This window comes from Sceloporus occidentalis, unplaced genomic scaffold, assembly GCF_023333645.1.
Source record: "Sceloporus occidentalis isolate IW3139 unplaced genomic scaffold, rSceOcc1.0.p SCAF_117, whole genome shotgun sequence".
Lineage (NCBI taxonomy): Eukaryota > Metazoa > Chordata > Lepidosauria > Squamata > Phrynosomatidae > Sceloporus > Sceloporus occidentalis.
The window spans coordinates 786,788-799,137 of NW_028317097.1; the positions used below are offsets into that span (position 1 = coordinate 786,788).

General features: G+C 37.2%; 1 protein-coding gene across 1 annotated transcript in view; it reads right to left on the reverse strand.

Annotated features, from left to right (window-relative positions):
* Positions 1-222: 222 nt before the first annotated feature.
* LOC149282390 (collagen alpha-3(VI) chain-like) overlaps positions 223-12,350 on the reverse strand; it is a 38,769-nt gene continuing 26,641 nt past the window's right edge. The window contains exons 33-44 of the mRNA XM_089498265.1: positions 11,561-11,572; positions 10,504-10,997; positions 10,215-10,314; positions 9,335-10,033; positions 9,059-9,167; positions 8,239-8,327; positions 7,574-7,864; positions 7,338-7,418; positions 6,322-6,492; positions 4,978-5,028; positions 1,175-1,345; positions 223-263 (exon numbers count right to left, since the gene is read on the reverse strand). Of these exons, the coding sequence (XP_089354391.1) occupies positions 223-263; positions 1,175-1,345; positions 4,978-5,028; positions 6,322-6,492; positions 7,338-7,418; positions 7,574-7,864; positions 8,239-8,327; positions 9,059-9,167; positions 9,335-10,033; positions 10,215-10,314; positions 10,504-10,997; positions 11,561-11,572 (2,309 nt within the window). The remainder of the gene's footprint in view (positions 264-1,174; positions 1,346-4,977; positions 5,029-6,321; positions 6,493-7,337; positions 7,419-7,573; positions 7,865-8,238; positions 8,328-9,058; positions 9,168-9,334; positions 10,034-10,214; positions 10,315-10,503; positions 10,998-11,560; positions 11,573-12,350) is intronic.

Genomic DNA, 12,350 nt, shown 5'->3' on the forward strand with positions numbered 1-12,350 from the left:
CCACATAGCAACAGGGAGTGGAGCTGCTCTCTCTCCATCAGTGAAAGGGTTTAAGATGCCAGCAGCAGTTGTCACCAAGTCCACAGAAGAATTAGCACCATATTGATAAATCCTGTAAGCCCCTAACCCAGTGGAGGGGGTTAGCTGGCTAGGGTAGACTGGAAGAAGAGGGGCAGTACATGGTGGGCTGTCTCCCCAAGAGAGGTAATTTTTGTGATCTCCTTATGTTCCAATAGCAGAGACCACAGCGGGATTCAAAGGCACTGTAAAGAGTAAAAAAAAAAGAGGGTGATTAAAAGTGAGAGGAGCAGTGCAGTGACTGGTAAATTAAAATTTGATTGAGAGGGAATAATGGATGTGTATGTTTAGAATGTTTAGAAAAGGAAACTGTGATTGGAGCTTTCATTCCTCCACATTTGCTTCTGTTTGGCCTCCATAAATAAAAACCTATTTTCTCATTTATGAATATGTTTAATGAGTCATCTCCTAACAATGATTCAGACTAATTTTATTTTAACTAAAGAATTTGTTATACCCACACAAAAATATAACTGATGAGAATGATGGATGTGATCTTGGTTTTCCAGAGAGGAATATGCAGCCAGTAAAGTCATTACATGGTTTTCAAGCATGGTGCACTGTAGAATGACCTTAAACTAAGATCAACTCTACCCACTGCTTGGTATATTTCAGACACAAGACTACTTGGTAGCTGACCGCTCATGGTCTCATCAAACTAATGGTTTGTGAAAATCATCCTAATTAGTACAATAAAAAAAACCTCCTTACTTCCATAATGCTATTAGTTCGAGAGACTGTGAAAATACATACGACTTGTTTGAACTAAACAGTTCAAGATTATAAAAATGAATGTTCCATTTACTCTGATTAATTTAACATTTTTAAATGTACATCAGACATATTATTCCTGTTTAGATATTTGAATCAATGCCAGACTGTAAACCATTTGTATTTTTATAGGGATTCTTAATTCTTGGTTGCTTGCGTGCCCAAAGGAAGGACTTAGGTTTATACTAGTAGTAAAAGGTTAAAACAATGATTATATCATAAAAGTCCCTTACATATGATTGGTACCCCACTACTTATCCTGATGATGTAAACATACACATTAGATCGCAAGCTTTTATGAGAATATGTTGGTGGAAGCTCTTACCTGGGATACAGGTCTTTTCACATTCTTTCTGTGTGTTGAACCGGTTAGCATTGCCTCCACAGCCACCATACCAGAACCTGGTGCAGCTCTTGGTTTCTTTGTCATAGTGCCACTTCAGTTCAAATTTCCTGCAGGTTCCCTCCTCTTTCTGCAAATTACAGATCTCTAAACCTATAAGCAATATAAAACCACACTCAATAAAAATACAAATTCATATTTTTTTTTGGCATTAGAGATTGTACAAAGCTTTATCGACGGAACCTCTATTCTTAATTATGAAAGCCATGGAGTTCCAGATATGTATCCCCTTCATTTATAGATAAAGCCCAAATAATTTATAGACTACACGTTCCCCCCCCATCAAAGAATAAAGGATCAGGTATTTAAATTGCAAATGACCTAATCTATTCACTCTGTAGTTTACAACACATGAAAATCTAACAATCGATAACTTGTTTATTCACTTTCAAAAAGCTCTGACCTGCAGTAAATAGAAAAGCTAGGAGATGATTTTTTTTTCTTTTTAAAAAGAGCGAAAAACCCCATAGAAAATAGCACCGCCGGGCTCCGCAGCCAAAACATCCGACATTTACAAGAAGTACACTATTAATATGCTTGGTAACTCTGTGCCTAATGCATAATCTCAATTAGATTACTACTTGGCTCTGTTATTCCCATCAATTTGATTATTGAAACCAAATACGTTCCACTTTGTCATAAATCCTTGAAATTGTGACTGCTATGGACACTCCCCAAAGGTGATTTGATCCAAAATTTGCCTTCACCATAAAGAAAGAAATTCCATCTCAAGTCTAAATCTGATACAGCGAGGCCTGGTTTTAATCTAGTTTTGGCTCGTTATGTAAATGTTTTATCTCTAAGCAATAAAAATATACTTTTGGCATCTGAATGCCTGACCGGCAGATGACGCATAGTTTTGGAATACCGATGCACGCGTTTCCGGTGTTTAAGGTGTTAGATGTTACTGTGCCAAGGTACTTTCTCCATACGTGGTCAGTAACATATGTGAATGAAGACGTCTAAGTGATAACATATTCTGCGTAATGCCTTGGCTCTCTATATAAAAAGACTCCAGAGTACATTGAGGTATATGGATTTATATATGTATCTTAAGTTACAGGGTACTGGGAGGGATTTATTCTTCATAATAAAAGATGCAACCATTATTTATATGGATGATCTGTATTGTGTGTATACAGAGGGCTATATACTATGAAATTCATACACGGTTATAGCCAAAAACACGTGCTTAGGATGTTCCTGGTTCAATTTCAAGATTGTTCAAGCATCATTTTATAGTTTACATCCATGATGGAAAGATGATGTCATAGGTGGGATTGTTCTTACAGTATATATTGCTTTAAACTGAATGAGAACCCTGACATGTGCTTCTGGCTTTCATAGACTCTTATAATATGCAGATATGGCTTAATGGCTCTTTATGAGATGGGACCAGGTAATTTGTAGAAAATTTATATAATTCCAGGTCAAATAACTCATCTTTAAATGAAGGGGCATAGCTGTATAAAAAAGATCTTACACCAAAATCTTTATTTATGTGCCAGCACTGGTTTTGTCCACCCAGATAGACCAGATATCCCATATGTCTAGTGTATTCAACTACTTCCAAGGGGAAAGTAGAGATTGCTGTACAATTGCACTTTGTCCAAAACCATATTTAATCTATAAAATATATGGTGCTAGCCTTTTCATTGATGTATTTGAACTCATATCCTTGTTATGGTGTTTACACCTTCCTGGCTTGTGTTATAATATTTACTAATCCATACGAAAAGTTAGGTAAATAAGGTTGTTGGGAGAAGGAGATTTTTGCAGAAAGATAAAACGAAGACACGGGGGAATTTCTTCATTAAAAAGTAAGTATGTCGGTGAGCTGAAACATTATTTATGGATTATCATAGCACCATCATATCCCACAGAGCTGTGGAATGGGGACATTTAAAGTAAATAAGCCATTATGGTTTCTCTTGCAATTAGGGCAGAGTTGGTCCAGCATAATATATTTCTAAAATACGCTGACTTCTTGAACGTCTTCTCATTGATCAAACCAACACTTTTTGCAGGAGAAACTAACTGTGCTTCAAATATTTCTTCTCGTCTTCACTTAAAATTGTGTGGTTTAGAAAATAAAACCATCCAATTATTTTTACAAATGTTTCTTATCATACAAATAGGTCTCACTGATGTCCATGATCTGTCATTTAATACATACTTGAAGGTTATCTTGGTTCGTTAACCTATGCCAAGAATTTACAATAAAGAGCCAAGTGAATACATGAAAAACAGTTATTTACTAAGGATATACTGCTGCCAACAATTGTGTGTGTCCCACCAAAGAAATGTATATTTCACTTGGTTTACAACATCAAAGGAATCAAGGGTTTTCAATTATATATATAATTTTGCGTCCTGGAGCTTTGGAAGGTGCCAGGTAGCTATAATTTACCACTATATTACTCCAATGTAAAAACAAACCTTTATCTGATCGCTTTTTTATGGAACTCCTAAATAGCAATTAAATGTCATTTTTCATTCTTTTACATCTACCAGGCAAAATATATAGATTCAGCTGTATTATAAATGTCTCCGGGTAGTGGAGTCTGGACCTTCCATAAACAAAATGTCTTCATACCAGATGAGCAAAATCTTTAAATAAGCCTGAAAAGTTAAGACAACCTTAGAATTATTGTTTCATTTCATGTATGTGATCCTGTTTAACGAGTAATACCTAGTGTTAATAAAATGTCCTGCCTCTCTTTTAAGCAATGAAAATGTCTGAGATCTGAGAAGCCTTTTCTCTCGAAGCTTTTACAAATGGCGCAAGTATTATACATCACATGTGCTTTAATTTATTATCGTTTTTGTTCTTTTTTTTTATTGAGTTTGCATCTGTTTGGGACCAGCTTACATGACCAAAACTGAAAACAGATCCATGAATCATTTTAATGAAATATTTGCGAAAACAAGCTACAGATTTTTTTCACATATGTGTTTTGTATTTACTGAAACAATTCCTTGGGAATACTCTGCTGGGACAGAAACAAAGGAAGTCTCCCCCACTTCCAAAAAAAGAGAAAAAAATGGAAAGCAGATTTTGCATTAACTCTTTCACAGCTTTGGGACCTTGAAGAGGTCTTGGAGGATTTTTGGGAATTGTGCGCGCAGTCCTAAATTGCGCACACTTCAGAAGTTCAGTAACACGCTTGACGATCAACAGCTTCCTCTTTGTTAAGACATATGACCACAACTGTTTACCACTAACACTGCAGATAGATAAGAGACCTTTCCTACAAGAGTTACTTAATGCGTATGTCTTCCAAAAAATTACTGTAAACAACTATGCCAGCCAACTACTGGATACCAACTCCATGAAACTGCCTATCTAACATATTGAGTCTCTGCTTATGTGGAAATAAACTTTCTTTCTTTAATATTGTGGATTATTGAAGGTACTGTTTATAAATGTCGGAAGAAACCTAAAATCACATAGTTGCTAACATCTCAACCTTGGAAGTAGAACAATTGGTATTGTGACTATACACGGGAGTAGTCTGGTGACCGGAGTATCCGGATATAGAAACATTAAGGGTTTAAGTCGGTTACTGATGGTTCTTTACCCAGATCCATCAATGTGTTTATTTTTAAATCTTTTTTTTTTAAAGTCCGTTTCATAAAAGGACGATCTTTGGGTAGTGGATGCCTCCTGTCTCTGGGTAGTTTGGAAGTCTTTGCCCTCCTTGATGAGCGTCTGAAGTAATTACCTGGCAGTTGTTTCTCTTCTGAAGCTGGTGTCCGAACAGTTTTCTGGATCACTGTTGAGGAAAATAAATGTATTTAATTAGTAATTAGTGCATGGTGAAGTGAGAATGATTTAAAGACTGGAAAATGATGGTTAAAAAAAAAAAAAAAAAGGGAAATATGTCACAATATTTAAGGTTTATATTAAGGTGATTGAATTAAACCCCAGGCACCAACTGATCTAGAAGAAATGAAAAAAATGGTTAGTAAAAGAATAAGAAAATTCAAGAAAAATAATGCAGCTGGCTTGGAACAAAAACTGAAATGTAATCTCTGTTGACTCGTTATTCAGAATATTCATATGTTCTGTACCAAAATGTACTAAACTAGTGTACAATATATATATATGTGTGTGTGTATATAAATACAGTATATATATATGTATATATACATACATACAAACATTGGGGCCTAACATTAACTAGGAACTAGGTAGAAGTGACATAGTTGTGGCAATATGTGAGGCACTAGTTGAATGGTAAATAATGAATATTAAGAAAACAAAAGTTTAAGAGACAGGTTAAAGGCCAAATGGTGGGAGGTGAAATGAGGAAGAAAGGGGTGCTAAAGGCATGTGTGGTAGCCATGTTTCTGTTCGGCTTGTGGCACACATTAAACTGACACACAATCAGGCCATATTCTTGAAAGAAAGGGTGGCACATTGTGTTTATCATTATACATTCCCCATAGAATCCTCCACAATGTTTTATTTTGAAAAAATATCAATCTTCCCAATATTTATATAATTACGAATGGTTTTATTGTTGAAATTATGCATGATGCACATAGGACACCAAGTAAATGATGATGTTAGCGACATGGATGGGTAGTGTCTCCTTAGTGTCTCATTCTAACACAACTCTAACAGTGTAACATGGCGTAGAAAATAAGTTAGCTTAAGATATATTAATGTACCCAGATTCAATATAATAACTGGCAGGCTGGTTTAAATGACTATAACCATGTATATGCATCTGAAAAGGATAGAGATGGAAATGTGTGGAAATTCAGGAAATAATCAGCATTTATAAGGTCTTATTATATTCTTCAACACTGTGTACCAGCATGTCCCCTTTTCTGCTACAATGCCTTTTGCCTAACAACTCTTCTGTTGTGTCCCAACTATGATCTCTGGTTTACAAAAGGTTTAAAAAGAACCCTGAAATAAAATGTTATTATTGTAGTCCTTGGTGGCTGCAAATTGGTGCCAGCTGAGAAGTAAGAAATGTGTTTGGTTAAGAATGAAAAAGTGCAATTTTCAAGTAAGGAAAAAAGTATTAGGATGTATCCAAAGAGCTGATACTTACATATCTTTCGACACTTGCTGAGGCACTCAGCTTCTGTGTCAAATTTATTGGCATTGCCATTGCACCCACCATACCAAAACTGAGTGCAAATCTTGTTTGTCTTGTCAAAGAACCATTTAACCTCAACATCTTTGCACTGGGAGCCCATGTCCAGATCTAGCCCGCAAGGATCTGTTAAAGCGGAATTTCAGAGAGTGTGCAGATGGTTAAAAGTAGCAGTTAAAGAGAAGCAGAAGCAGGCTGCTTGTAGGTTGGGGGGGCTGGACTCGTCACCCCCCTGCTGCTGGAAAGAAAGAAACGCCATACCTGGGATGTAGCTTTGTAAAGTGCTGCCCCTGAGATGTTACGAAATATTAACCCTTTAGTAAGCAACATACAGTGAATGTGAAAGGGCCAACCATTGCAACAACCAATATACCCTTGGAGACACGGGTTCCTGCTTGGGTCTGGAAGGGCACCACAAGGACATTCCAGCTGCTTAAGCTTGGTTCTTGTGCCCTCACCCCCAGAAGCACCATGCCATACTATAGAAGAATAGCTGAGCATAGAAGAATAGTATGACGCTCTAGACTTTTTTGCTAAATGCAAGATCATTACTTTGACATATGGAATTTTCAGACCGGCTAAAATATTGTAATGCAGTATTATTGATAGAGCTATGAGATGTATTGCTCAAAAACATTAATGCATTAATGTAAGTCTAGAAGAAGGAAGATGCACTAAGCTCCCAACTGGAGTTAAGATGTACTGTTTAAAGTGTGAAGGAAATGGCTCCTAATGTTGAGAGACCTTACCTATCTTTAAGTCATAAAGGTAATAAGATTCATATTAATGTGAAATTACGGAACCTATTAGAATGCATATAGTCAAAATTATTTCTTATTGTTTGTAAGTCTGAAGCCAGACCTTGTACTCCTTAAAACTACAGTACAATAAAATATTTTATTTCCAAGTCAATGTTACTATCTGTGAAAATCAGTCATCTTTCTTTTAAAACCTAGACTATTTGTTCTCACCTATTTCCGGGCTGTCCAGTGGGTCTGTATTCCCAGCTAGGTAAGTATTATCTACAGCTACTGGCTTGGGCGGAGGATTACCTGCAGGATAGACAAAATAAGTAATGAAACCTCATCACAGTTAATTGGTGGCACAGTCTTGTTGTGTCTGAGTGATATTATTTGCATGTTGTGTTTAATTATTTATTTATTTACTGGATTCAATTATTAGACCCTGAAGATGCGGTGATACTTACTGGTTTTGAATGTTGCTTGGTAGATGACCATCCCAAGAGTCTGGTGGTGCCCACTTATGGTGACCTGGTACTGCTCTCCACTTTTTAGCCCTCCGATGATCCTATCAGTGCCTGTGACATTCTGCTTTAGGACTAGGGCTTGATTACTCAAAGATGTCACACTTAGATCATAGAGGTGAGGTTGATTGGGATCTGAGCTGGCCCAGCTCAAATGTACACTGTTCTCTGTCACATCCAACACCTGGAGCTCAGTCCTTGACGTTCCTGTATCTTGTGTTGATAAAGTAATATCTTTAGGAAGAAGTGAAATGTTACATTCAACACAGCACCTTTCAATGTCATTGCATTTTGCTTACAGGGATAAAAGGTCTGACTTGTTTGCCTGGGTTCTAAAAAAATGTAAACCGTTGGCTGACTTAAATGTTGAAAGCATAATATTTAAGCTGTATTTTAATGTTAAAAGACATCTAAAAATACCTTAAATTATAAGGCGATAGAGTACTGTTTTGTAAAGAATCAATATCAGTTGGAGATCACATATTTCTGAACACCCACTTACACTCCTTTGGGAATAAAATTTGTTTTGAATCTACAAAGCTGGATTATTTTCATGACTATGTATTACCTGACAACAAAGAGATGAAGGTTGTAAGATGTAGAATTACCTGCTGGTGCTTCTGTGGTTGTACGTACTGTCAGAACCTCGGGCTTTTGACTGGACATCATCTCATCTGGTACTACAGCTGTGAGTGTTCTGAAGTAGAAACATAATAGTGAATGCACATATATTATGACAATTTGGCAACAGTTTGGAATTCGAAAAATGTTTTCGGTTCATTAAAGGGATTTCTCTCAATGTCATCAACTTTTCACAAATATATAGCTAAAAATTACACAATTTAAATAAACATTATTTAACTAAAGTCTCAGACCACCTGTGCTAAAGCATAGAGATTCAGGAAATTTAGTTTAGTACGAAGGACAAACAACTTTTGAATTTGTCTTGGTTACAGGTTGTATTTCTGACATCACATCCCAGGTTAGTGCTTGGTATCACCCTATCGTCTTCTTATTTATATAATTTTATATTCAATAAAGGGAAGGAGTCTGGAGGAGCATTTAAACCCCTTATATCCCTATACAAGAAACTCTTAGTTCATTCTGCATAATGCATATACAAAGTTCAGCCCTTATTTCGCTTGATATTTGGGAACTAAACTTTTCCAATCCTACAAAAATATTTTTTAGTAACAGACTGAGCAGCCAAATGCCACATCTAAAGGGCAATATGTGTGAGGATTCAAAGGCAAGGGAAACTATAATCATACTGTTTAATGCCTTTTTATTTAGATAAACCATTAAGTCTACCAAATAAATGAAGGTAAATAATAAATACAAAGTAAAAATGTAGGCTTTATTAGGAAAAAAACTGTATGCTGCTACAGAACATGTTTCATAACACATAATATAAATGCTTGAACTCACAGATCTCCGCGACTCTCGTTCTGTTGCACTGAGGTCTTCACTGGCTGGTCATTCTGGAACCAATCACATTGCTTCTGGATTTCAGGAGAGAGATGGAATGCATTCTCACCTATGAATAAATAAAATTAAAAAAACTCCATGGAGTGATCTGTTAAAGTTATAATAGATTATGAACGTAGTAACATGATCAGTTCCCTAATATAAGTTTGATGGAACACATTAAAGCATTCTTCTTAAAACAGCTGAATGATGCAAGTATTCTTTCCCAATACTTACTGCTAATGAATCCTGGTAGCTGTATACCAAATCTCAGCAGTGTCTCTTCATGCAGCTCAGATGGTTTGTCTGCCTTCTTGGAGAAAACATCATGAGGTTCACTGGCCAAAGTGTACAACTGACCAGCATTTACCTTCTTCCCCACGCTTAGAATAACAAAGAAGTAGCCTTTACATTTGGCTTCAACAACTGTTTGATGTAGCTGCTTAAGTTCGTCAGCTTTTATTTCTCCAGTTAGGATGAGGAATATGACCTTCATGGCTCTTGGGTTAGGAGCAATGTCTAACACATTTTCTACTACGTATCTGATGGCACTGTTCAGTGCTCGTGTTCCATAAAGCTGGGTCATCTTACTTTGGATAAAGGTCTGCATTTGCTCTTTCGAGGTGTATTCAGTTAGCCCAACATCTACTTGCACAGGTGGGATGGTTTTGTTACTCAGGTGCTCATATGGTGCATGCTGGAACACAGAGACTCTGGCATGGTGCAGTGAAGATTTGGGATCGGAGCTAAGTTCAAACTGACCAACAACATAGGCTACAAACTTCTTCATCTCTGCAAATTGAGCTGGTGTGGTGGACTCAGAGCTGTCAAGCAGGAAGGCCAGGTCCACATCAACATCAGTGGCAGCTGAACGTCTCAGACGTAAGTCTCCTCTAGGGGGACTAACGCCACATGAGCTATCAGGCTCACATACATCTATGAAAAGAAGATTGAACACAAGAGTTTTTTTTCTACCAACTTGAAGAGACTAAGAAAAGTAACAAGCTAAGGGCAAGTAACAGTAAGTTAATCAGTTTTAACCTTCTCAGCCATTAGTATCAGAAACGCTAAGATTAAATAGTCTGTTTTAAACAGTGTTTAAAAAAAATGCACTTACCCAGACAGACATGGCATGCCAAAACTCTGCGAATGGTTGCATTAAACTGAGCTGCACCAGCACTGAGAACTATGGCCTGACCCACAACAGTGTTATTGACCTAAGGGGTACAGAAACACAATTAGTCACAAACCTTATTTCTTACTTCACCTTGCAGTGACAGCACAATTATAAACCCAAGTATCCATTTCTCTTTTTTACATATCTACCTATATATAAGAACCATATAAGTCAGTCCAACATTCTTCCATGAGTAGTGTCTGAAATGTAAATTCATCGCTGAACTTACCTGCAGGGCATTTGTCAATGGCCTATCTTCTCTATTGGTAAGGAAGACAGATGAAACCCCAGCGTCATACAGTTTCAGTACAGCTTCATTAAGTTGTGGAGATGCTCTTGTTGGTCCATTACTGAAGAACACTGCAACCTTTCTGATCAGGAACCCTCCACGTGCCCTTTTAAATGTATTCCGTGCCACAAAAGACATGACATTCTCCAGGTTGCGCTGCTTGGTTGTTTGCGTGATCTGCATGTTACGGATTCTCTCCAGAAGCGCAGGCTTCCGCAGAGCATCCGAGAAACGGATTTCAGTTATGACATCAGAGTTGTAGGTTAGCATTGCAACACGGGCCCCTCTAGGACAGTTGCTATTTGTAATGGATAGCTGGTCTATAACCCTCTGCATTAACTGCTTCATATTGTTGAATTGGTTGCGGTTTACATCAGAAGATATGTCCACAGCAAATACAAGGTCAGTGGGGAAAACAGGGCACTCCTTGGGACCTGTGGAGAAATTAAGAATGTTACTATATGTGTCTGGACACTTCCCAAAGAGAGCGTCTTTCTGTAGCTATGTGTACACATTTAACGTTTTTAAGAGGCAAGCCCAGAAAGTCTAAAAAATAGCTTCTCCCCAACTGGTCTGCTGGCTTCCAGATAACAACAAGACTATTCATTATCAGAACACCTGGTAGCTTTCTTACTATTATAACTAAGGTATGCATTAAACACAAAATCCTTTTTATCAGATCTGTAGGATTTCTTGTTAGTGCTCAGCTTGCAAAGTCCAGTGCTAACATTATGGGCTAGTTTCAGCTTGAATCTGAACTTGGTTGTGATACAATCCAACGGTATTTCTAAACCAAGTTCCATTGCAATGAATTAATACATCAGAAACATTTTATGCAGGGAATAGGTGGTGGGAACCAAGCATTGATAGAAGATTTACCATGATGAATTGAGAAAGGTCTAAAAGTTTCTCCAGGTGCCCCTAAACATTGCACTTTAAGCAAATGGTGCTTGGTTTTAGCTTTATTGCTATAATGGAGGTGTTTGAATTCACTTACCATAACAGCAAGCTGTAAGGAGAAAGCAGGAGAGAATGTGTTAGTCATGACGAATTAAAACATAGATTTGTGAAACATCTGTTTTTTAAGCACCAAATACTATTGCTTTTGACATGTTTGAATACTTTGCGTGAACTGGGGATGAAGTAAGTTAATCATAACTGTCAGGCATAGTTGGAACTTTGGATTTCTTTAGCAATATATTTTATCTCTTAATATTTTTCTCTCTCTTTTATTTTTTCTTTAGGAAGACATTTTTCGAATTCTGTGATTACTGTACATTGCATACAAATCAATAAATCTCATTAGTAGTGGCTGCAGAACCGGTGACACATCAGGTACATTCTATGTTGTGAACTCAGCCCATCAAATAAGGATCTAACTAGAATTTTATTTTATAGACATATATTTTTGGCATACTTCAAACATTTGGTGGGACAGTCTATCCCTGGGACCTTCAATTCAACCATCTGTCGTTTCTACTTTTGTGACCTCCCCATTAACCGTATGTGTTTATAAATGCATGTGTGCAGGCAAAATACTTGTTACCAATGAACGTTTTTGAATAGGTCGTGAAGTTACATATATATCTAAACAAAGTCCTACCTACTAGACATGATTCCGGCCACAGCCACTGAAATGCTTGGACGTTTGCAAAGCTGGACCGCATATGAAAACAAGGTGGCTGTCTAAAGTGATGCCATGGCAAAGCACCTACATGAAGTTCTTTCCTATCTGGGCAAGCAACTACGTGTGTGGGGGGGGGCCGTGGGGGGGTAAATATATATGA